Below are 22,225 nucleotides of genomic sequence, written 5' to 3'. Positions count from 1 at the left end.
TACGAATTGCAGGCCATCAGATGACAACGCAAGAAGGGGGGAAAGGTTAAAAGTACTAGGTCACTTATTATTACGATATGTTTACAAAAAGAGCAAGTCTGTCTAATCTGTCGGGTCACGAGCCACGAGATTGTATAAAGTTATATGAATATGCGTGTCTAGTCTCAAATTAACGCATTGGTACTTAAGTCAGCGCACGTAATCGGTCGATACCAAAACACGCCGAGAAAAAGCGCGCTGTAGCGTTTTCAAGCTGCGCTTCATGAAGAAACCTGTCTCGTAATTCTGACAAAATTGCACTTGTTTATATTAGTAGCAAGATCTTTATGTAAACCACAACTCGCTCAGGGTCTCTGAGTTGGACATTTGGCCTCTCGACGTCAAAAGAAATTCCTCTAAAGTAAGTTAATTGTTTCTTATAATATAGTATTTTAATAAGGAAGAAAACCATCTCAACTCTATGTCCGTGCGTCAGAAGTATCTGTCTAATAATGCAACATATTATGTAATATTTTATATAACCTACGATTTGTTTAGATTTTACAAAAAAATATTTGACATTAAGAAAGTTAATTGTATAGTGAGTACGTTGATTTAACAAAATTATCTGCCACAGCTACACATTTTAATCTAGTTAAAAAGATTTTCACTTCAACTTGTACATTTCTACATCAATCTGAAATTTCTAGAGCATTTCACTGGGTATAGGCGAGATCATCCGCCAATCTAGTGGCACGACAAAAATATTCCTATATTTCAAGAAGGTGAACACGAGAAAGTATAAGACGATTGCACAGGAAATTTGTTCCGCATGTGTCAGATGAAGGATATAGAAACCAGGTGACAATACAACAAAGTGTTAATNAATTGGTGATTGATAGTGTAACGGACCAAAATGAAACAATTCAAATATTAATTAATTGCTCAGCATTTACATCTAATGTTCAGATCTCAGGCGCTGCCACAAGATATAAATCTTTTTATTGCATTTCAGAGTACTGCAATCATAAAATGAGAAATATTTAATACTTAATATTACTTAAACCTCTCTTCCGCACTTCCAGATAACTGTGTGTGTGTTTCAACAGCTCGCGATTATGACTGCAGTTATGATTATACTATAGAAATCATTGTAATTTAAATTGAATTACAAATCCCATTAAGTAAAAACTCTTATTAGTTCAGTAATTTAAGAATAAAGAAAACACTAATATATATATATATATATTAGTGTTTATATTGGAGACATCGACGCAACAGGAACTAATTTAAATCTTAATAAAATATATTTAGACCAATAAAATACATACACGGATTAATCGAGTTTATTTTCTCATTCAATTGTGTTTGGGTTGCATGGGGCGCCATCAGGTGGTTTATATTGATAAACAAATAAATAGAATATATTTTATTGAACTGCAGAATGAAATTAATCCATTTCTACAATGAAAAAAATCGTAATAAATTCTTGTATTACGTGACGAATATAACATATTTCATGTATGCATTTACAAACCATTTTGTGGTGGTCCTTGCGACTTAAATATATAGCAGATGAATAAGAGAACACAATTAGTTAAACAATTGATATATTTTTATTGTTCTTAATAGATTTTATTAAAATTTAATACACTGTTTTTCTTGCACCGACGGTTCCTGGCTCTAGAATTAATAACACAACAGTACGCAGAAGATAAAAATAATCTAATTTACATGTTTTTCCTTCCCAGAACAGGCTTTGATATTTCTGAAGTTCACTCGTTGCTGTGGCGCTCGAAATGCTGGAGACAACACATTCGTGGCTCTTAGAGTCTGGAGCTACAATCGCCATCATTTTGTTTTCCCTGTATGTGTACTTCAAAATATCTTATTCTTACTGGGAGAAACGCGGTGTTCCGACCGTGAAACCAACTGTTCCATTCGGGAATTTCCCCGGTTCCATCATCTCAGGAATAAACCCCGCGTTCGAAATCGTAGATCTGTACAAAGCATTTAAAGGTCACAAAGTCGGAGGGCTGTATAAATTGTCTGGTCCGTCCCTTCTACTGCTGGACCCTGACGTTATCAAGGATGTTCTGGTCAAAAATTTCGAATATTTCTACAGTCGAGGACGAGTGTTTGATGATGAATACGAACCATTGGATGGTCATTTATTTTCGCTGTCTGGAACCAAGTGGAGAAACCTGAGGGTGAAACTCACCCCAATATTCACAACAAAGAAAATGAAGATGATGTTCGGAGCGGTGGTGGAATGTGGCAAAGACCTGCAGGCGGCTCTTCTGAAAAGCGTCGACAACGGGGACCCGATAGAGATACACGACTTCCTAGCGAGGTATAGTACTGACGTGATATCTTCTTGCGCTTTCGGAATTCAGTGCAACTGTCTGAAGAATCCAGAAGCAGAATTTCGTCAGTGGGGAAGAAGGGTATTTGCACCCCATTTCAGGCAGAGGATGACCTCTCTTATGCAAGTGGTGTTTCCTTCCTTGGTTTACACTTTCAAACTGTCTTTAGTTCCTAGAGAAGTAAGCAACTACTTCCAGAGAATGGTCAGAGAAACTGTCGAGTACCGCGAAAAGCATAACGTGGAAAGGAATGATTTTATGCAGCTGATGATACAACTCAAAAACAAAACATTGTCTATAGCCGAAGAGGAGGACCTAAACTACCTGGAGAAACAAACAGATAAACTGAAGAGCAATGTGCCGTTTGGTGAGTGATAAGCAATATTTTATCTTGTGTTCAGACACTTCGTTAATAATACATTTTCTGTACAGAGAGTTCCTAGGATACCTCAGTGAACCGTTGGATATTCTAGACGTTCACAATATACTTGAAGGGATATCATTACAAATTTACTGTGATGAAGGTACAAAAACTCTGTATAGTAGTATATTTTTAAAAAATGTTCAGAGTTTTCTAGGCTAAGCAATTTGTTTCCATATAAAATAGGCTGGAATGAGTCACTCCAAAGTCTAATGATTTTGTTCTTCTCTTAACTTTCAGAAATCTCAATGAAAGTAATAGCGGCCCAAGCATTTGTGTTCTTTATCGCCGGCTTCGAGACCTCATCAAACACAATGGCATTCTGTCTGTATGAACTGGCACGGCACCCAGATATGCAGGAGCGAGTCCGCACTGAGATTGATGCAGTGCTGCAGAAACACGGAGGAGAAATCACCTATGAAGCCATAACGGAGATGGAATATCTAGATAAGGTCTTCTGTGGTGAGTGTCTAAATGTGCAGAAGGTGCAAATTTAGTTGTTAAAATAAAATATTAACCACAAGAATGTGCAAGTAAGTACAAAACCAGAAAGAGAATTCAAAAAGGCGCAGTCATGTGACCAAAATTTGCTTCTTGAACAAAAATAAATCATGCAAAAACGTGAGACTGAGCCACTGAAGTAGGCCTATAATTGGTAAGCAATTTCCGCATGACACAAGTTGCACACATATCTACAAGCCGCTGTGTGCAAGTTACACGCAATTCAGTAACTTCTGTCTCCTCAACTCCTGTATAAAACCGTAAAATATAAAACAAGTAAGTTTTGTGTGTGTGTATATGAAACTTGGTCTCAGGCAATAAGGGAGGGACATAGACTGCAAACTGTAAGCACTTACATACAAAATGTGTCCCTGTTTCACAGAGACCTTACGGATGTACCCACCAGTTCCTGCGGTTACGAGGGAGTGCACGAAGACAATCAAGCTGCCCGGAACTGACGTCACTGTGGAAAAAGGAGTACACGTGCTGCTGCCTATCCTGGCGCTCCATCGCGACCCCAAGTACTACCCTGACCCCGAGAGGTTCGACCCGGAACGCTTCAGCGAAGAGGAGAGGAAGAAGAGGCCCCAGTTCAGCTACATTCCGTTTGGAGAGGGGCCGAGACTCTGTATAGGTGCGGTTGGTTTCCTTCAGATACGCTACATTCCGTTTGGCGAGAGGCCAAGACTCTGTATAGGTGCGGTTGGTTTCCTTCTGATACACTTCTCAGTAGACTTAGCCATCGCCTATGTTGGCTTAACTTCGTAGTGAAGATGTCTCTGTGCTTAATTAATTAAGCACCACACTCTGAGCACGTAAGAAGTGGAGGAATAGCAAAATCATTCTTGACATCGGCTCTAGATGGAGGTGAGTGGTCTGCTTCACGCTCCGACCGCTTTACAGTCGCGGAAATCGTCACCGGTACCCATTGTTTAGGATACTGGGCGGACCCCAGAGGCGGTGTGGGCGCTATGAACAATAGAAAGAACACTTGCCCCTTTAGAGAATGGAACCCCTGCCGTCCAGCTCGCAGCCCGTCACAATATCGCCTGAGCTGTTCCGGATTTGTATTTATTAATATGTAATAATTGATTCGCAGGTTCGATTTTGTTTCTGGTGGGAATTTCACACGCCTACACATTTAGTCACTCTGTCCAAGCAATGTTAGAGGAACAAAAAGACGAAATTGAAAATCCGACACTTCCGGTCGCCATAAATGACAAATGAAGTGATACAGAGTCACGTGAGTGAAGCCTCAAGTACCACTTCATGTGGAAAGGTATGAAGATGAGGCTAGCGGGACTTGAGGTTCTCAGGACGGTTCACCATCTTCTGTGATGTGACAGCGTGTAGCCTGGTAGATATTAACATAATTTCGGAACTACTTGCTACTTCCATCTTCAAGGCAGAAAAGTGTCTACCCTGAAGACTGAAGCAGCAGGATCCGCCAAGGCATTGGTCAATATGTACCAGACTGCACGGCCTCAAATCCCAGTCTTGTACGTACTGAGGTGCCTCATCACTATATAGGCTGTTTATGTGTTGCAGGGATGAGATTCGCTATGATGCAGGTCAAAGTGGGCCTCATCAACGTGCTGTCCAAATTTGAGGTGCAGGCGAGCGACAAGACTCCACCAATTGCCGAAATTGATACGCGCGCCGTTATAATGACTCCCAAGGGAGGAATGTGGCTCAATCTTGTGAAGAGGCAGTGACTAGAGAAGAACACGAATCATTAACCTCTGATTTCATTATCTAAGGATTAAAGTTTCATGGACAGCCTTGAAAGTGCAGCTTAGCTTCTTGTCGTGAGCATAGACTGTCTGGCGAATGAGACGAGATAAGCCATAGAGTGACATGACAATCATAATGCATTCTGTCATGAATATGCAGTATGATGATAGGCGTATATGGAGATGTTCGCAGCTTTGTTTCAAGTCAAGGGTCAGACACATGTTGCATTTCTTGTTCTTATAATGTATATGTAATGTTTGAAGGAAAATAAAACAGACGATTGACAAAACAGGTATAAGTTGGTGTCTCCTTGCTTTCTCAGGCTGCTCGGAGGGCTCTTGTGAACACGGTAATGAACCATAATTGTAAAATTTAAGGAAACCTTACTTTCAAATGGGGCCATCAACACAACAATAGCGATAATACTCAATTAGACAAAATGTTATATTGTTGTGTTGACTGCCCCATTTGAAACTACGTTAAGACGCCCATAAGGATGCAGACTTTGAAATTATAAGGAAAGCTGTCCCTGCGCTCATCTTCGCACCACGGCAAGATAGTGTATGGGGGAGTGAAAGTATAGATCCACGGATTCACAAATTGGCAGTGGAGGGAGATGAATGGTCACCTTCACGTCCGGCAGGTTTAAACGTTGTGCCCTGCACGAGGTATCCATTTGAGAGAAGGCCCTGTTTTCCGCTGCTTTCTGCCTACGATTTGCTGGTTGCAAAACTGTCGTACACTTAGACCATGAGGATGGAGGAAGATATTCCTCCGAAACGTCGAGGAACTTCTGCACAGAGTGACGTCCCTGAAAGCAGTATTCTTGGTATTGAATAAGGGGCTTGAAACGAAGGGCAGATCTGTCGTGACTCCGACAGCTCTGCTTCTGCTTAGGCCTAGTGCACACATGCAATTTTTAGTTGGCCGATAGTCGGGCATCTCGCCGAGAAACATTGCGTTTAATGGGAGTGCGCACACATGCAACTTGAAATCGGGCACGATTTGACCTTCAGTCAACTAGTAAAAAAGAATCAGATATGTATCATAAATAATAAACTAATTATTTCGATTTTTTTTTTGATTTCTGCAAATTGAATTCGCATTCCAGGTTGGTTCATTCCTCATAGAAGAAAAGATGAAGATGATTCACGCTCCTTAACAATGTATATATAATTTTCTTTGAATAAACGTTATACATAAAATTTTTGGGTATTTTTTCGGCAAGGAACGCATTATCGTATTTTACATTAATTTATATGGGAAAAGTTGTTTCGCTTAACGAGTGTGTCGCATTACGAGTAAGATTCTGGAACGAATTATGCTCGTTAAGCGAGGTTCCACTATGAGGTTTCAGAAGAAGCAACAATTCGTCAAAACTATCAACACTCATTCTGCAGTAATTGAAAACATTGATGGCTATTGTCTCAGTTCATGGTACAATGTGTAAAATTTTCCTTTTAACAGACGTTCGCTATAAATGGGGTGACCCCAATATTCCCGCTTCCCTTTTTCCTTAATCTTAACAACAATGCACACACTGCTGCTGCTGTACCCTACATATCCAAGCGCTGCGACTGACCGACTGAGCATTGGCGTAGTTGTGGACAACTCGAAATTGTGTGTGCTCACGTCCCTCGACAGTCGTTGGGCCTTCACGATCGTGCACAACTATCGGCCAACTATCGGCCAACTAAAAATTGCATGTGTGCGCTAGGACTAACAAGCAGTTTGCAGCAGGACGCAACCCGGCCACGAGACTGCGATAGGCAAATCCAGTGTAAGCATGAACTGGCGTCTTTCTGTTGATAAAGATAACATTTTTTCAGAAAGCGGAAACCTCATGTTACAAAGCATGTTTTCATGAGAGCTGATAAAGCAGGCTTACACACATCCAGCATTGCTGTCAATTGGTGTATAATTGATGCAAGTCATTTCAACTAACTTCCTAACATTCGGAACCGAAAGTCTTTCATAAATAGAATATTAATTCCTAACTTTTAATTCCCCGAAATTAAGAACCATTTTCGTTGATCTCATCTGAGGTTACAGGGACGGCAAATACTGAGAGGAATGTCTCTGTGAGCCGCGTTTCGCTCTGCTACCACTTGAGCCGCTTCCTCTGCTACCATTTGTGCCGTCTGTCCGCTCTGGTACTCTATGTACCACTTGTACCGTCTTACGGTCTGCTACCACAGCACCGCCACTCTCTGGCACCTTACGGCTCCGTCTACCTTTCCTCAATCGGAGGGGGAAACGTTGCTCCGTCATACGGCTCTCGTGCTGTGCTCGCACGCTCCCTAAGTTAGTGTAAGGGATCCAAGCTAGCAGCGAAGTAAATGTAGTTACAAATGATGGCAATCAATATATTAACAAATAACATAATTTAATAAACACAACAGAAATTAAACAGAACAACTGAACTAACTGCACATTTACATGCTCGCACACAGCGGCATCTAACTGGGGCAGAATGGCCCATATTTACTGGCGCAACAATTTGCCTGGGTTGCATGAAAACATAATTACTACATTATAGCCGGGCCACAGGCTGAGTCTAAATTAAATACACAATATAAATTATAAAAACAGATTTAACCAAACTGGTACGAGTCGCCGCCGTCCTACAAACCCAACGACGGGCGACCGCGGGCGATCTCGTCGGCCGCGAACCAGCCCAGTACTTGCCGAAACCAAATTTGGACTCCCAGCCGAACAGGAATTTGACAGTCGCTCCGGCTGGCTCGGCGCCGCGAGCAAGGCCCTATGGATCCATAACCAGAACTGAACTCCGAACTCGAATTAACTTCCAAGCAAGGCTCCCAGGGGTAGAAAGGAGGGGAGAGGGCAACACCACGTGACCCAGTCCCGCATGGGGATGGGGTGGGGGATAAGTTTAAGAACCTCGATCAAGGGGCTGGAAGCCCATGACGTCATACCGGAGCCACTGCATGGCTCAGCATCCCGCCCCCATCCCTCTCGCTCGCTCTAGGAAGAGCAGAGTACTTGCGCCTAGTCGTGAGTAGCAACACAATATCCATATCAATGATCACCCATGACCTTCACTTAGCTCCGCCGGGGGTTCTCAATATCTCAGTCCTCCAGACTCAGTAGCGTGCCATTACGGGTCCATATCACCTTCAACTCACTACGGCTCCATGCACCTTTTCGTAGTAGTCTGTGATATCATTTATGCCCCAGCACATCACTCCCCCGAAATGCGGAGTCCCGTTCACGCGCACTCAACACTCTTCCCGAACGTCCGCGTCTCCTGCCGCTCTGCCATCCATGGCTGACAGTAGTTGGTGGTTTCCTCTTCGGCCGGTCTTGTGCAGTCCCTACAGGGCCCTCAAGGGACCGCAGCGTGAGGCCAGAAGAATCGACTGAGCGCACGACGATCGGGTCCAACCAAGCGAGAAGGGGGGCCTGAAGTCCTGCGTCGCGTCTCCATCCATCCAGGCTAGGGTATAGGTGTGGGAGGGAGAGAAACACAAGACAGCCTGCTCGGAAGGAAAAATAAACTTAAATACATGGCCATAAATTACCTACCTAGCCGGTACGGCTTACATTCTAAGATAACAAGCACAAATAATAACAAATCATACTTCTGAATGCCATCTAGCCCGGTGGAAAGTGTCTCTTTAATTGGGAGACATGGGCTTTTCGTACAATCACCCCCGTATCCGGGTTAGCCAACAACACTGTAACGGGCGACACAAACCTCGCCAATCTCATAGGTACTGACCATTTAAGGTCCAGTTTTGCGGAACGCTGCTGAGACTTCGAGCTAAGCGGGTGCAGCCTTAACATGACTAAGTCTCCCACTCGAAAGTCGACCTGCCTCCTACCCACATTATAACGTTCCTTCACACGGGCTTGAGCCTTCTTTAAATTGTCCAGCGCCTCCTGCCAAAATTCTCGAACGTCTTTCACTTCCTTATTCAAGTCCAGTTCCGCTAACTCCCATTTTAACCCAAGGGGATGGTTCAGGTCTCTCCCCAAGAACAGCGAGGCAGGAGTCGCTGCAGTCGACTCATGCCAAGCGGTGTTAAACGCTAGGGTCAAGGATGCTAAATGGTCGTCCCAGCGAGTGTGCTGATCATGATGATAAATGGACAATGCCACCTTCAAATTGCGATTGAATCGCTCTACTTGCGATGCCTGGGGGTAATACGGCGAGGTGGTGATGTGCCGTATTCCCCAGGAAAAACATAAGTCGTAGAAGATCTTAGATTTGAACACCGCGGCATTGTCCGACACAATCGCCTGGGGGACGCCAAAGGACGCGAAAAACCTTTCCACAAGGCAGCTTCTGACAACTTCGGCGGAAATCCGCCTGACGGGGTACATGCTTATGAACTTCGAAAAGCCATCCAGAACCACCAAGATGGCTATGTTGCCCTTCCGGCTCCTGATGATCGGTCCTACGAAGTCAATAAAAATGCGCTCCATGGGGCGTGTTACTACTTGGCTGGCGTGGAGGCCAACCCGAGTGTCGGGGGCCGGCTTGGCCCGCTGACAATCCTGGCAACGTGATACAAAGGCTGCCACTTCTCTTCTCATATTGGGCCAATAAAAAACTCTAGCGATGCGATTCAATGTCTTAGTTATGCCCAGATGGGCGCTCAAATGAGACTTATGGAAGTACTCTAAGATCATCGGCCGCAACGCTTCGGGAAGAAGATACCTTTTTGTCCTCGCTCTCGATGGATGGTAAACCAGAGCACCATTCAGCAATTTAAATTGCCTTACACTTGGGTCGTTCTGAACGACCTTCTGATAGATATCTCTACACAGGAGATCCTTTTTCTGGTGTTCTGTGATCGACTGAAATGCTTCTGGAAGCTGGCCGAGGACTAGACCTGACAACGTCGCATCTTCAGATGGCTGTTCGTATTGGCGAGTGAGACAGTCTGCTACCACATTCGCCTTCCCACTTATATGGGCAGCACGAAATTTAAATGGTGCTAGCCGAAGAAGCCAACGCCCAATGCGCCCTAATTCTTTCGCATGGCGAAGCAGCCAGGCCAGGGCTTGGTTGTCGGTGAACAGTGTGAACTCTTTATGTTCTAAATAACTTCTGTATTTTTCACAACCATATACAACAGCTAGACACTCTCTCTCGTAAACTGCATATCGGCGCTCCGCCGGAGACAACAGCCGGCTGGCGTACGCAACTGGCGCCCACTGCTCGCCGTTCCCTTGCTGGAGAACGGCCGAGATGGCGACGTCACTAGCGTCGCAAACAAGGGAAAATTTCAGAGAAAAATCTGGGATCTGCAATACTGGTGGAGTCGCTAAGGCTTCCTTCAACTGGAGAAACGCCGCCTGTTGGGGATCATCCCATTCGAAACGAGCGTTTTTACGCTTAAGTGCATGCAGCGGTTCGGCAATGTGAGAGAAACGCGGGATGAACCGGCCATAAAATCCGGCCATTCCTAAGAATCTCCGAACCGCCTTCAGGTTTTTTGGTGGAGGAAACGATGTAATGGCCTCTACCCTCTCCGGTAAAATCCGGATTCCTTCAGCTGACAGCAGATGACCCAAAAACGGGATTTCTCGTTGCGCCAAGCGGAGCTTATTCTTATTCAAAGTAAACCCTGCCTTCTGCAACCTAGCGAAAACTTCCCTCAGGTGATCCAGGTGCTCCTCGCGAGATCGGGAATAAACCACCAAGTCATCCATAAAATTATATACGAACTTGCACTTGAGGTCCCCGAATAAGGTGTCGACAACTCGAGACAGCACCTGGCATCCGACGCTAATCCCCATGGGCAATTTTGTAAACTCGAACAACCCAAAGGGGGTGCAAAAGGCCGTTGCCTTTCGGCTCTTGGCCGACAGGGGAATCTGGTAATATGCAGAATTTAGGTCCAGTACAGAAAAAATCGTCGCCTTCTCAAAATGAGCAAAGGCACTCTCCACGTTTGGCATAGGAAAAGCGTCAAACACGATTTTCTTGTTTAGGAGGCGATAATCAATCACCATTCGCTGACCTCCTGATGGCTTCGGAACTAAAAACGCCGGACTGGCGTATTGAGAATAGCTTTTCCGGACCACTCCTTTGTCCAACAGATCCTGGACTATTTCCCGCAGCAATTTTAATCGCGGAGGCGAACACTGGTAGGGCCTCGAGCGTACAGGGATATTGTCGCTGAGATCAAGATGGCAGGTCATACCCTTGACTGTACCTAGCCTGTCTGAAAACAGGCCCGGAAACTCTTGCAACAATTCAACAATATCAACAGGCTCCTCCGAACCAGCTACAGAGGGTCCGCACAACAATGCCGCGACAGGCTTGACGGAAGATGGAAATTTCAGCGACATCCCTAGACGTAACTCAAAAGGCTCAAAATCAAAATCTTTCTCGGGGCAGAACCGGAAACTATATTTCCTAGCCACGAAGTCAAGTTGCACCTTGGCGTGCGACATAAAGTCCACGCCCAAGATACACGGGATGGGACTATCGCGTAAGATAGAAAAACGCCATTTCCAAGAAAAAGTGCCAATCTTAATACCCAAAACCGCTTTCTCAGCGATAACACAGGGCTCTCCGTTCGCCATGACACAGCGCTCCTGTACGGGTTGCAGCGTACATGGCAGCCCTAACTCCTTAATATTGTGTAAAACATCCCGCCTTATGAACGACCGTGAAGATCCAGAGTCGAATACGGCGGGTAACCAATACGCCCCAATACTCAATGTTACACATGGGGTCAATAAACCCGAGTCATAACGATAGCAAGTTTCCCGAGGCTGTGACACGCTGGGCGCCCGGAATGAACTCTTCACTGCCGAGCGCCTCTGGCGTTTCCCGAACGTCCGGCCCGTGAAGTCGGACGCGTCTTGGAAGGGCATGCGCTTTGGAAATGGCCTGTTTTTCCACAAGCCCAGCATGCATTCTTAAGCTCGGTTTTTGCCGGTGAACCCTTGGTTTGAACCGTGGCGTTCACAAACGGCCTGGGATCACCCTCTCGCGGAAAGGACCCAGTCGTCAATCGACGCTGGTCCTCAACCGCCACTGCTTCTGCGACCGTTGTCGCTAGGGAAAATAAACTTGCAATCGACTCCGGCCGGTTTTGAAATACACAATACGATTTAATTTTGGGGTGCAAATTTTGCACTATGCGGTGGACTAATTGTACCTCAGTGCCCAGAAAACCCAATATTTTGGCCGCTGATACGACCGACATGATGTACTCTGTCAAGTCTTCTGTAGGAGATTGAAATCTGTCGAGGACGTAAGATACCAGAAATTGTTCTTTAATACGGGGTGGGAGAAATGTTGAGATAATTTCTGCCTGAACCACCCCCCAAGTATCTGTGGATCCCAAATGCGTTCCTAAAATATGCATAAGTCTACCCGATGTTCGGGTAATCAACAACGCCATAAATTCTGTGTCAGGTAATAATTTTAATTCAATTATCTGATTTACTTGAATTAAAAATTTAAGTATCTGTTCAGGGTCCATATCTATCAAGGGGGGAATGGCAGCAATTAAGTCAGTCACTACTTTGATCTTCATCTTGTTTACGGGAGTACCCAAATGACTTGTGGGATCAGTAATCGGTTGAATGGGGTTCAGAGTTTCAATTGACTTAGCTGACGCCTGTGGAGGCAGGTAAGGCTCGATCGTGGTCCACTTATCTCTCACCCGCTTCCTCAAGTCGTCCAGCGTTCCTTCCGTCGATACACCTAGTTGACTTGCTAAACTCTCCAGCTGCTGCTTGGACAATTCATGGATCCACGCGCGTGGCATTTTGACTAAGCATGGAACACAACAAGAACAAATATAAATACAATATACGTAAACATACACAGAGCCTATGACAGGTTATTTACAATCCATCGGCCCAGGCACAGCCTAGGGGCCTATTAACAATTAGCGTTCCAAAGGTCCTAAGTGAAAATCGATCGCTCTGCTACCACTTGAGCCGCTTCCTCTGCTACCACTTGTGCCGTCTGTCCGCTCTGGGACTATATATACCATTTGTACCGTCTCTCTCTGGCACCTTTCGGCTCCGTCTACCTTTCCTCAATCGGAGGGGGAAACGTTGCTCCGTCATACGGCTCTCGTGCTGTGCTCGCACGCTCCCTAAGTTAGAGTAAGGGATCCAAGCTAGCAGCGTGGTAAATGTAGTTACAAATGATGGCAATCAATATATTAACAAATAACAGAATTTAATATACACAACAGAAATTAAACAGAACTGAACTAACTGCACATTTACATGCTCGCACACAGCGGCATCTAACTCGGGCAGAATGGCCCATATTACTGGCGCAACAATTTGCCTTGGTTGCTTGAAAACATAACTACTACATTATAGCCGGGCCACAGGCTGAGTCTAAATTAAATACACAATATAAATTATAAAAACAGATTTAACCAAACTGGTACGAGTCGCCGCCGTCCTACAAACCCAACGACGGGCGACCGCGGGCGATCTCGTCGGCCGCGAACCAGCCCAGTACTTGCCGAAACCAAATTTGGACTCCCAGCCGAACAGGAATTTGACAGTCGCTCCGGCTGGCTCGGCGCCGCGAGCAAGGCCCTATGGATCCATAACCAGAACTGAACTCCGAACTCGAATTAACTTCCAAGCAAGGCTCCCAGGGGTAGAAAGGAGGGGAGAGGGCAACACCACGTGACCCAATCCCGCATGGGGATGGGGTGGAGGATAAGTTTAAGAACCTCGATCAAGGGGCTGGAAGCCCATGACGTCATACCGGAGCCACTGCATGGCTCATCTGTGCAGGTAGGAACTTGGTTTGTCCATCTTGAGGGTAGAATTAAACAAAATTTCTACTTTCCTGAAGATAGGGACGGCGACATCCTCCGAAACGTTGGTACCTGTCTGCCAGATTTCAAGGCGTTTCTTACGAGAATGTGGTGATCTTAATAACTGCTTACGAGAGGTTTCTGAGTTGAAAGTACGGAAATTATTAGAAATAAGTTTACATGAGTTTGCGTTCTGTATTCACGGGGTCAGGTGAGTTATATGTTTACTGAAGGCAAGTTTCAGTTGCGGCCCTATGCCGCTCTCGCCGCTTTACCCCTGTTACTGATAAACAGGAAACTTGTCCCTGTGCTTAACACTGACCACTACGCAATGAAGACGCATGGGACAATTGACGTATACATCCGTTTGATCTTAACCTCGGCAGCTTCAAGCCCCGGCCGCTTTATCCTAGGGAAATAACTCTGGTACCCATTTCATTGGAGGCTGGGTGGGCCCCAGAACGGGTCTGCACCACTTGCGGAGGAAAAAACATTGCACATACCGGCACTCGAACTAAGATCCTTTGACCGTCCAGCCTGTAGCCAGTCGCTATTCCGGCTCCCTCCTGTTCAGAAGGTATTACAGTTTGAAGCTGCTGTGTCACTGCTCTCATAAAAACAACCGCACATGCATTCCTATGACGTAAAGCTAGCCGTTGAAGAGCCATATTGTTACTGGGTTCACAGCGATATCTATACGGTATTTAAACGCGCTGCGCTCACAATCTTGATACGAGTGGCTGATTGAAAACACGCGGTGTAGGTAGAGGCGTTACATAGTCATAGATAGCTGTTGCAGGTAAGACACTCTCAAGGTACATCTTGGACAGGCCTGCCTTATCATCACTGTACAGTGCGAGGTTCTGAGAATTTCTCTTGTGTCGCTTTAACCATGTGGGGCCGCCTTCCTTCTGGGCGGCTGGACGATTTGTGGGGAGTTCTCTAGCGATCCCGCTGTAAGGTAACGTTGTCCCTGTGCTTAACTAAGTAAACACTAAGCAAGGAAAGGAGATATGGGCGAGTGGATGTACAGATCCACGTTTTCTTGATTTCGGCACTAGTTACATGGAAGTGGTCAGCTTCAATCCCCTGCCGCTTTATCCCCGGGGAAAGGACCCCGGTTCGTATCGGGTAGGAGGCTGGGTGGGCCCTTGAACCGGTATGGACATTACTGAGCAGAACAAATTCTTGACCCTACCGTAACAACTCCGGTGTATCATTTCAAAAACAGCAACCACTGAAGGCTTGAGAACGTCCCACACTGCTACCTTAAGTCCAATATGAAGGTAATGGTAATATGTTTATTTTCAAATGTCTTTAGTTCTTAATTCTCTATTTCACAGGTGGATTTTCTTCTAGATACAGACCGATTTGACCTTGAATTAGAATGTTAGACACGTATCTTCTCCAATTGAGTGTCCTCTTTGCCATTGCCCTGACTGCCATCTATGTGTACTTCAAAGCAGCGTTCTCATACTGGCAGAAGCGTGGTGTGCCCTCTTTGAAACCGAAGCCACCATTCGGGGATCTTGGTGACGCAATATTCAGAGGAAAGAGTGTTCGGCAAGCAGTCACTATACTTTACAAAGAGTTTGATGGACAGAAATTTGGAGGAATATACAATTTTGCTAGTCCAACGCTACTCCTGCGGGACCCCGAAATTATGAAGGTTGTTTTGGTTCAAGATTTTGATAAGTTTCACAGCCGCGGAATGCTAGTAAATGAAGAGAGGGATCCCTTACAGGGTCACTTGGTTACTTTGTCTGGATCAAAATGGAAAAATCTAAGGGTCAAACTGACTCCAACGTTCACATCCGGGAAGATGAAGATGATGTTTGGAACTCTGGTAGACTGTGGAAGGGAACTCCAACTTTGTCTTGAGCCACTTGCCCATAAGGGAGAAACAGTTGAGGTAAAGGATGTCCTCGCAAGATACAGCACAGATATCATAGCTTCCTGCGCGTTTGGCATTCAGTGCAACTGTCTGAAGAACCCCGATGCTGACTTCCGTAAATGGGGGAGAAAAATTTTGGAACCTACTTTGATGAGAAGACTCGCCCGAATTGTACAATTTGCTTTTCCGTCATTGGCGCTTCGGTTGAGGCTCGAAACACCTCCAGACGATATCAGCAACTATTTCATCAACATGGTGAAGAACACAGTGGAATACCGCGAAACGAACGGAGTCAAGAGGAATGATTTCATGGATCTCATGATACAACTGAAAAATAAAACACTGGAGGTGCCTGAAGGAGAAGACAGCGCTCTCGGAAACCTGGATATAGACGACATGAAAACTAACGCTCCATTTGGTAAGCGTAACCATTATCTCACTTTCTGAATGTAGTATTTTCTTTATTGCTAGTGGGGTGGGACTAAGTCCCTTGTGCTGCGGCCACTTCTGGCCTATTGTACCAGCCCCAGATGATAGGTGAGGGTGATTGTGGAGCAGTTGGTGGAATGAAGATTGGCAGGGGAAACCGAAGTACTCGGAGAAAACCTGCCCCAGCGCCACTTTGTCCACCACAAATCCCACTTGACCAGACCCCGGATCGAAACCGGGCCGCCGCGGTTGGAAGCCAGCGACTAACCGCTTGAGCTATGGGCGACCCCTTCTGAATGTTGGAACTAAAACTCCAAAAATAAATTACATTTAAATGTTCAACTCCATTTTGCGTGTGAAATTCTCACTCTGATGCACTTCAGGTCTGCATAGATGAAAGTATTTTATGTCTTGATCGAGTGACAGCGTATCACAGTGGCCCCGCGGTCTAAGGCATGAATTGTCTTCGCTTTCTCAACACTGGGATCTTTAGTTCGAATCCCACTCGGAGCATGGATGTCTGTGTGCGTTTATTCTGTGTTTGTGTCGTTCTGTGTGCAGGTGACGGGCTGATCCCCCGTCCAAGGTGTCCTATCGACCTTGCGTAGAATAAGAAACTGAAAACTTGGCCATGGCCCGCAGGTGTTGCAGAGCCATAAGGTGGTAGATCGACAGACTGAACGCTAGATGTCAACCAACTCCGGCTCTGAAGTCGTGACACTCGCATACTCACAATCTAATCGTATCACCCGATATCGAACATCATACAAGTTGTTGATTTCAAGTTCTTCCAAATTAACATTTTTCAATAAAATTACTGTAGCAGACGAGAAATTACTGATCGTAGAGCCACCTACAGGCAAAATTAGTAACTACATGTAAACCTACGGTTATCATAATCTCACAGATTGGCACTGAAATTTTGTTGGGAGAGATTATTAATTATTACATAAAGTGAACTACATCGCTTAAATATTATGAAATTATTATTTTGGACGTTGTCTATTGTCTTCGATATATATGAATTTTATGACGTTTCGGAAACTGGCCCTGCTTCCGTCATTAGACGTAAAAAAGGGTACTGGATCTTATTCAGTTACGCCCTCTAGAAACAGCTAATCTCTCGTAATCTCATATAATCTAAACATACCTAACAGAATGGATAATATCCAATTTTATAATTTTATGGTGAATAGCTGACATCTCTCTCATACCTTCGAAGGATTAGGCTAAGTGGTTAATAATTTTCACATGTGAATTCAAGACTTGTATTTTAATGATATCCTAGATTCTATAGCCATCTACATATACGAATAATGCCGTCTTCTGGGATGTGGCGTCGTGTAGAACTTCTGTGAACCGACGTTTCGGAGGAACGTATCGCTTCCATCTTCAGGGTAGAAAAATCAGCGAGCGAGGAACCAGCGTGAGCAGGTGGCTAGCAGACTACTCACGCTGGGTCCTCACTCGCGGGTTTTCTACCATGAAGATAGAGGCGATACGTTCCTCCGAAACGTCGGTTTACACAAATTCTGCACGGCGCCACAGCCCAGAAGACGGCATTCTTCATAGTCACCGCCGTGAAAACCTGAAATCCTACAGCTGAATAAATATTTGCTTACTTTCCTGCTAATAAAACTGTAAAGACTTGTAGAGATGGGTGCTACCTCCATTACAGGTTGTGCAGTGATTAAGAGGGAACATGAAATGATGAATTTGTAAGACACGCCATCCATCAGTAATCTGTCAGACGACAGGTCCACAGTCTCTTCCAAAACAGTTCCTCCACTTAATGCGATCTTCTGTTTTTGGAAAGAGACTATCCAGGAAAAGTGATAATGTGGTAGTTTTTCCATTTGCTTTCCACATCGCAGTACAGCAGCCGTTCAAACCACTCTGGTCACGCCTGTTGCTATACGAACTTGAACCATCTCGAGCATCATTTGCTCTGGGCTTCAAGTCGCTGCTGATGACGCTGCTTCCGGCATCAGTTTTTGGTGTCTCTCTTCGTCTGATGCCTACCCTTTGACCTGTCCAGCAAGGGAGGCCCTGCCAGTAGCTACGCTACCGCTGGTATAGCTCTCAGGGTCCTTGGCATACTCAAACCCCCTCACCACGTTAAGGTGGAGACACCAACGAGGGGGTGTAAGACACTGCGGTCTTCTTAAATCTGTGTAATCTGATTTTTCCCAATATTATGGCTCCGTTATATTCATAAGTATAATCAGCGTATGTTAGAATGGATATAATCAGAACGATCAAGTCAAGGAAGATGAGGTGGGCAGGGCATGTAGGACGAATGGGGGAGAAGAGGAATGCATATAGCATATTGGTGGGAAAGCCAGAAGGAAAGAGACCACTGGGAAGACCAACACATAGATGGGTGGGCAATATTAAAATTGATCTTAGAGAGATAGGATGGGATGGTATGGATTGGATAGATCTCGCTCAGGATAGGGACCAGTGGAGGGCTGTTGTGAACAGGGCAATGAACCTTCGGGTTCCACAAAATGCTGGGAATTCTTGAGTATGTGCAGATTTTCCTTCTCAAGAAGGGCTCAGCTCCATAAGTAAGTAAGTAAGTAAGTAAGTATGTTACAATGGAATTTTGATGCTTTGCAGAAATAACAATGAACGTAATAGCAGCCCAGGCGTTTGTGTTCTTTCTCGCTGGCTTCGAGACGTCGTCAACCACAATGACGTTCTGCCTTTATGAACTGGCACTGAATCCAGATATCCAGGAGCGTCTCCGGGCTGAGATAGATACAGTGCTGCAGAAACATGAAGGGAATATTACTTACGAATCCGTTTTCGAGATGAAATATTTGGAGAAAGTTGTGGACGGTAAGCAGTTTGAACCGGTAGATTCTATTTACATATCCAAGTGCGAAGTAGCGTCCTATAAATGTGCATAGCCCTCGGGTAAAGATAAAGCAAAAAAGTCGTCGCAAATTTTCAGCATATAGTTTGAATATTCTGTTTATCCTCCTACTTGTTGCTTTCATTCGGAGAGCAATCTTCTGGGTTATGAAGCCGTTGCCTTACATCTGACTGTCAACGATTCGGCAGAACTTGTTGTTTTCTTCTTCACTTCTGCTCTGAATGTTGAAGGAGACAGCAGCTTCTCCCGTATCCTCGATAGGTACATTCCGTACTCTACGCTATCATAACCAAGATGGCCACAGCATAAAATTTCATCCCATAGAATCTTCCAAAATCGAAAAGGTAAAAGATAAAGTTATGGCTGTAACAGGCCTTGAAGGCCCATACGGTTGCGAGACGTCGAGGTTCCTACATTTTCTAGACAATCGGCTCACAGATGGCGATGAAATTGTTAACTTAAGCTCCGGTAGGCCGCTCTTTACCCCCAGGAATATTTCTGGTACTCATTTCTGTTAGAGGCTGAGTCAACCCCAGGATCATATAGTGCGGCTGGAAGGATTAAGTTAATTGGAAAATCAACTGACCTCATTGAGAACAGAGCCTGCGACTTGCCGGCTTTTAGCACTATGCCTTAACCAACTACGCTATCGCGTGCCTCTCTACCAAAATCGTGGGAATTTATTACTTAAAACACAAATATTTTCATAAGGTAGTTACATAAAAATTGTATACGTAAAAACTATGCAATTTATCTAATACAACGCCATTTTTTTTTGTGAAAGATCGAATGTTATCCTTTAAAAGACGTTCCTTTTATAATGTTAATGGCATTGTTGTATCAAACACAAACTATCACATTATTGTGGCTTTGTTCCCGCAGAAACCCTGCGTAAATACCCACCTGCCATTGTACTCACCAGACAGTGCGCAAAGACTACCAAACTTCGCGGAACTGACGTAACGGTGGAGAAGGGAACTAAAGTTCTGATTCCTGTTCTGGCGCTCCATCACGACCCCAAGTACTACCCTGACCCGGAGAGGTTCGACCCAGAACGCTTCAGCGAGGAGGAAAAGAAGAAGAGGCCCAAGTTCAGTTACCTCCCGTTTGGGGAGGGGCCCAGGATATGCATAGGTGAGCTGTGTCTCTGTAAGATTTGAGGCTTTCACGGCGGTGACTATGAAGAAAGCAGTCTTCTGGGATTTGGCACCGTGTATATGTGGTGTTAACCGAGGTTTCGGAGGAACGTATCGCTTCCATCTTCTACCCTGAAGATGGAGGCGATACGTTCCTCCGAAACGTCGGTTAACACCACATATACATGGTGCCAAATCCCAGAAGACCGCTTTCTTCACGAGCTGTGTCTCTGTTCGTTGATTCACATACGGTGAACAGTAAGACATTTAAACTGCCATCGAATTTAATTTAATACGTGGAAGCCTGTAGTCCTAACTCAACCTTTTACGTTTGTATGATTTCCTGCAATCATTATTCTCCACTTAAAAATATTTCACAATTACGACGACCTATTTATAAAAAAATCAATATAAAATTTGGAGATATTTAATGTTAAAGGAAGTGTATGTATTAGAATAATTATTGTACATGACAGCAAATTAGCTCATAGAATGCAAATTCAGACTGCTAATAAATGATAAATAAAAAAAAAGTGTATATATATCTGCAATTTTGCTTGGAAATGTAATACGGGTAAAGTTATCCAAGGCCGGTCACGGTAACCGAGCGGTCTAAGGCATGTACTGTCTTCGCTCGCTTGGAAACCGGCATCGTGGGTTCGAATCCCTCTCAGGGCATGGAAGTTTAGTTTGTGTGTGTGCGTTTTTCTGTGTTTGTATACAGGTAGATGCCTTGCGACGAGCTGATCACCCGCCCAAGGAGTCCTACCGAATGTGTAAGATCTAGAAAACCCGAAGTGAACGGAGAAGTTCATGGAGGTAGGCCTAGGCCCACTGGGGCTGTAGTGCCAAGGGAAAAAAAAGTTATCCCAGAACTTAATTACGTAATTAAGCAACACGCCATGAAAACGTATGGGGGAGTTGAGGCATAGCTCCGCCATTCTTAACTTCGGCACTAGATGGAGGTGAGTGGTTAGCTACACGCTCCTGTCGCTTTCACCCCTGGGTCCCAGAGAAGTTCTAGTGTATTTTGTAAAGTTAATATAGATTTCATGTCGGTTTGAGGTAAGTCACACGTGTTCTTCCCAGTGTTCTGTGTTCTAGAAAGACAAGGTCCCTACAATTGTGTTACTTGGGATGTGTTTCAAAAGCCACACGTCTTGACCTTTTCAGGAATGAGGTTTGGGCTGATGCAGACCAAAGTGGGCCTCATCAGTATCTTATCAAAGTACGAGGTGCAGTGTTCAGAGAAGACGTCGGTGCCCCTCGAGTTCGATTCGAGAGCCCTGGTACTGGCGCCCACAGGCGGAATGTGGCTCAAATTTGTGAAGAGATGTGCCAAGTGAAAACGAGTAGGGGAAGTAGTTCTGGTACCGATGATATGACGATGAATATAATGTGACGTAATTAGTGTAATGCTAAATTCTTCAGAAATAATAAATTAGTTTCTCTTCAAATGAATAAGTTGTTATTTTCTAAAAATATATAATTATAACTAGTCCTGAAGATGTAGGCAGTTTGTTTCTCCGAAACTTTGGTATCCACATATCAAACAATTACACGGTGACAGAATGTGAGCCTTCAGAGACTTGGAGGCCGCAAATCATGCAAGTGGAATAATTGGCATATGGCAACTGTGCGCTCAGAACTGCAGCTGTATCCTGGTGTGATATGAGTACAGGATGAAAGGGACAGAGCCAGAGTAGGACTGACAGAGATATGACTTCGTTTAAGACACGTAGCTCAGAGCCCACCCCTGACCAAAACTACTAGCTCCCTCACTCTGTGACCAGCCAAGTGCTGGCCTACATGTGGTCCCAAGCTTAAGGATGCATAGGAGATACAATCTTAGACAAAACTAGCTTAAATTCTAATTTAACGATATCGGCACTTTGCACATCTTAAAAGAGTCAGAAGACAACGTAAAATACATTCATAAATTTTAAGGTGTATTTTTTATTTAATAACTTTTGGATATATTTTCCATTTACATCACTCATTACAATAACATTTTTGAATGCGAATATTCTCTGAATCGAACCTGAATTTAAATTAAATTATTTTTATACAAAGTAGTAAATCACGTTTTAATATAAATAAA

General features: G+C 44.6%; 1 protein-coding gene across 1 annotated transcript; it reads left to right on the top strand.

Moving 5' to 3' along the window:
• Window positions 1-160: 160 nt before the first annotated feature.
• On the top strand, window positions 161-21,485 carry LOC111873963. Its single transcript, XM_033755289.1, has 9 exons — window positions 161-400; window positions 1,731-2,712; window positions 3,007-3,228; window positions 3,650-3,901; window positions 4,816-4,980; window positions 15,179-16,096; window positions 18,730-18,951; window positions 19,871-20,122; window positions 21,298-21,485. The coding sequence occupies exons 2-9, from the start codon at window positions 1,779-1,781 to the stop codon at window positions 21,468-21,470; spliced, it is 3,138 nt and encodes a 1,045-aa protein (XP_033611180.1). The 5' UTR covers window positions 161-400; window positions 1,731-1,778; the 3' UTR covers window positions 21,471-21,485.
• Window positions 21,486-22,225: the final 740 nt, after the last annotated feature.

The sequence above is a fragment of the Cryptotermes secundus genome, unplaced genomic scaffold (genome assembly GCF_002891405.2).
Source record: "Cryptotermes secundus unplaced genomic scaffold, Csec_1.0 scaffold870, whole genome shotgun sequence".
Taxonomy (NCBI): domain Eukaryota; kingdom Metazoa; phylum Arthropoda; class Insecta; order Blattodea; family Kalotermitidae; genus Cryptotermes; species Cryptotermes secundus.
The sequence above is the reverse complement of the archived record's forward strand: the minus strand, read 5'-3'. Positions and strand labels throughout refer to the sequence as shown.